General features: G+C 44.5%; 1 protein-coding gene across 1 annotated transcript in view; it reads right to left on the reverse strand.

Annotated features, from left to right (window-relative positions):
* Positions 1 to 396: 396 nt before the first annotated feature.
* The window catches only part of LOC122565351 (ufm1-specific protease 2-like), a 55,953-nt gene continuing 55,386 nt past the window's right edge, over positions 397 to 963 (reverse strand). The window contains exon 9 of the mRNA XM_043721235.1: positions 397 to 631. Coding sequence (XP_043577170.1) covers positions 548 to 631 — 84 coding nt within the window. The 3' untranslated portion in view covers positions 397 to 547. The remainder of the gene's footprint in view (positions 632 to 963) is intronic.

Consider the following 963-nt stretch of genomic DNA (forward strand, 5'->3'; position numbering starts at 1 on the left):
GAGCCCTTTTTCCTCATTCCCATCTCAGCTTGTCCGCAGTCACCATCCCAAAGCTTCTAAGCCTCTACCCCCACGCCTCTGATCCCTGCTCCCCCTACCACGAGGCACTAACCTCTCCTCTGAGACCAATGTCTTCCTTCCCTCACTCTGATTTCTTCCCTGAGGTTTTCCCAATGAGGCCTCATATGTTCCATATTATGACTGGCAGCCTATTTGATAAGCCACACCCTAACCCCTCACCCCAGTGACTGATAACCAAAAATTGATGGTTAAATATTAAAGAAAGCAGAATGAAAGCCAATCAAGTTCTTTCCAATGAGCACCCCTGACCTTAACAGTTTGACTATCTTGGAAATCAGACAATAAAGTAGTGAAGGGATATTCAGCTGCTGTTTTTATTGCGGTACTTTGTGAAGCACATGTACTCGACACTCAAGTTCTTATTTGATTTGAAGTACAGAAACATTGTAAGCGTTCTGTGCATCTGAAAATTAAGTTCCATTCCAGCCACAGTTCTATCCATGCATGAAGTCAGGTTGTGGTAGTGTTAAACACCGTCTGGTCTCTGAGGGAGGCATATGCCATAAGCCTCCAATCCCATCAAGAATTCTTCATCTTTCCAATCGACAGCCTGAAATATAAGAGATAAAATGGCCCTTAGAATAAATGTTATTTCAGTAATAGAGTAATCCTATTTATTTTAGAGATGAACAATGTTTAAGGAGAAAGTGAGGTCTGCAGATGCTGGAGATCAGAGATGGAAATGTGTTGCTGGAAAAGTGCAGCAGGTCAGGCAGCATCTAGGGAACAGGAGAATCGACGTTTCGGGCATTAGCCCTTCTTCAGGAATGAGGAAAGTTGGTCCAGCAGGCTAAGATAAAAGATAGGGAGGAGGGACTTGGGGGAGGGGCGCCGGAAATGTGATAGGTGGAAAGAGGACAAGGTGAGGGTGATAGGTCAGAC

Source organism: Chiloscyllium plagiosum, chromosome 2 (genome assembly GCF_004010195.1).
Source record: "Chiloscyllium plagiosum isolate BGI_BamShark_2017 chromosome 2, ASM401019v2, whole genome shotgun sequence".
Classification (NCBI taxonomy): domain Eukaryota; kingdom Metazoa; phylum Chordata; class Chondrichthyes; order Orectolobiformes; family Hemiscylliidae; genus Chiloscyllium; species Chiloscyllium plagiosum.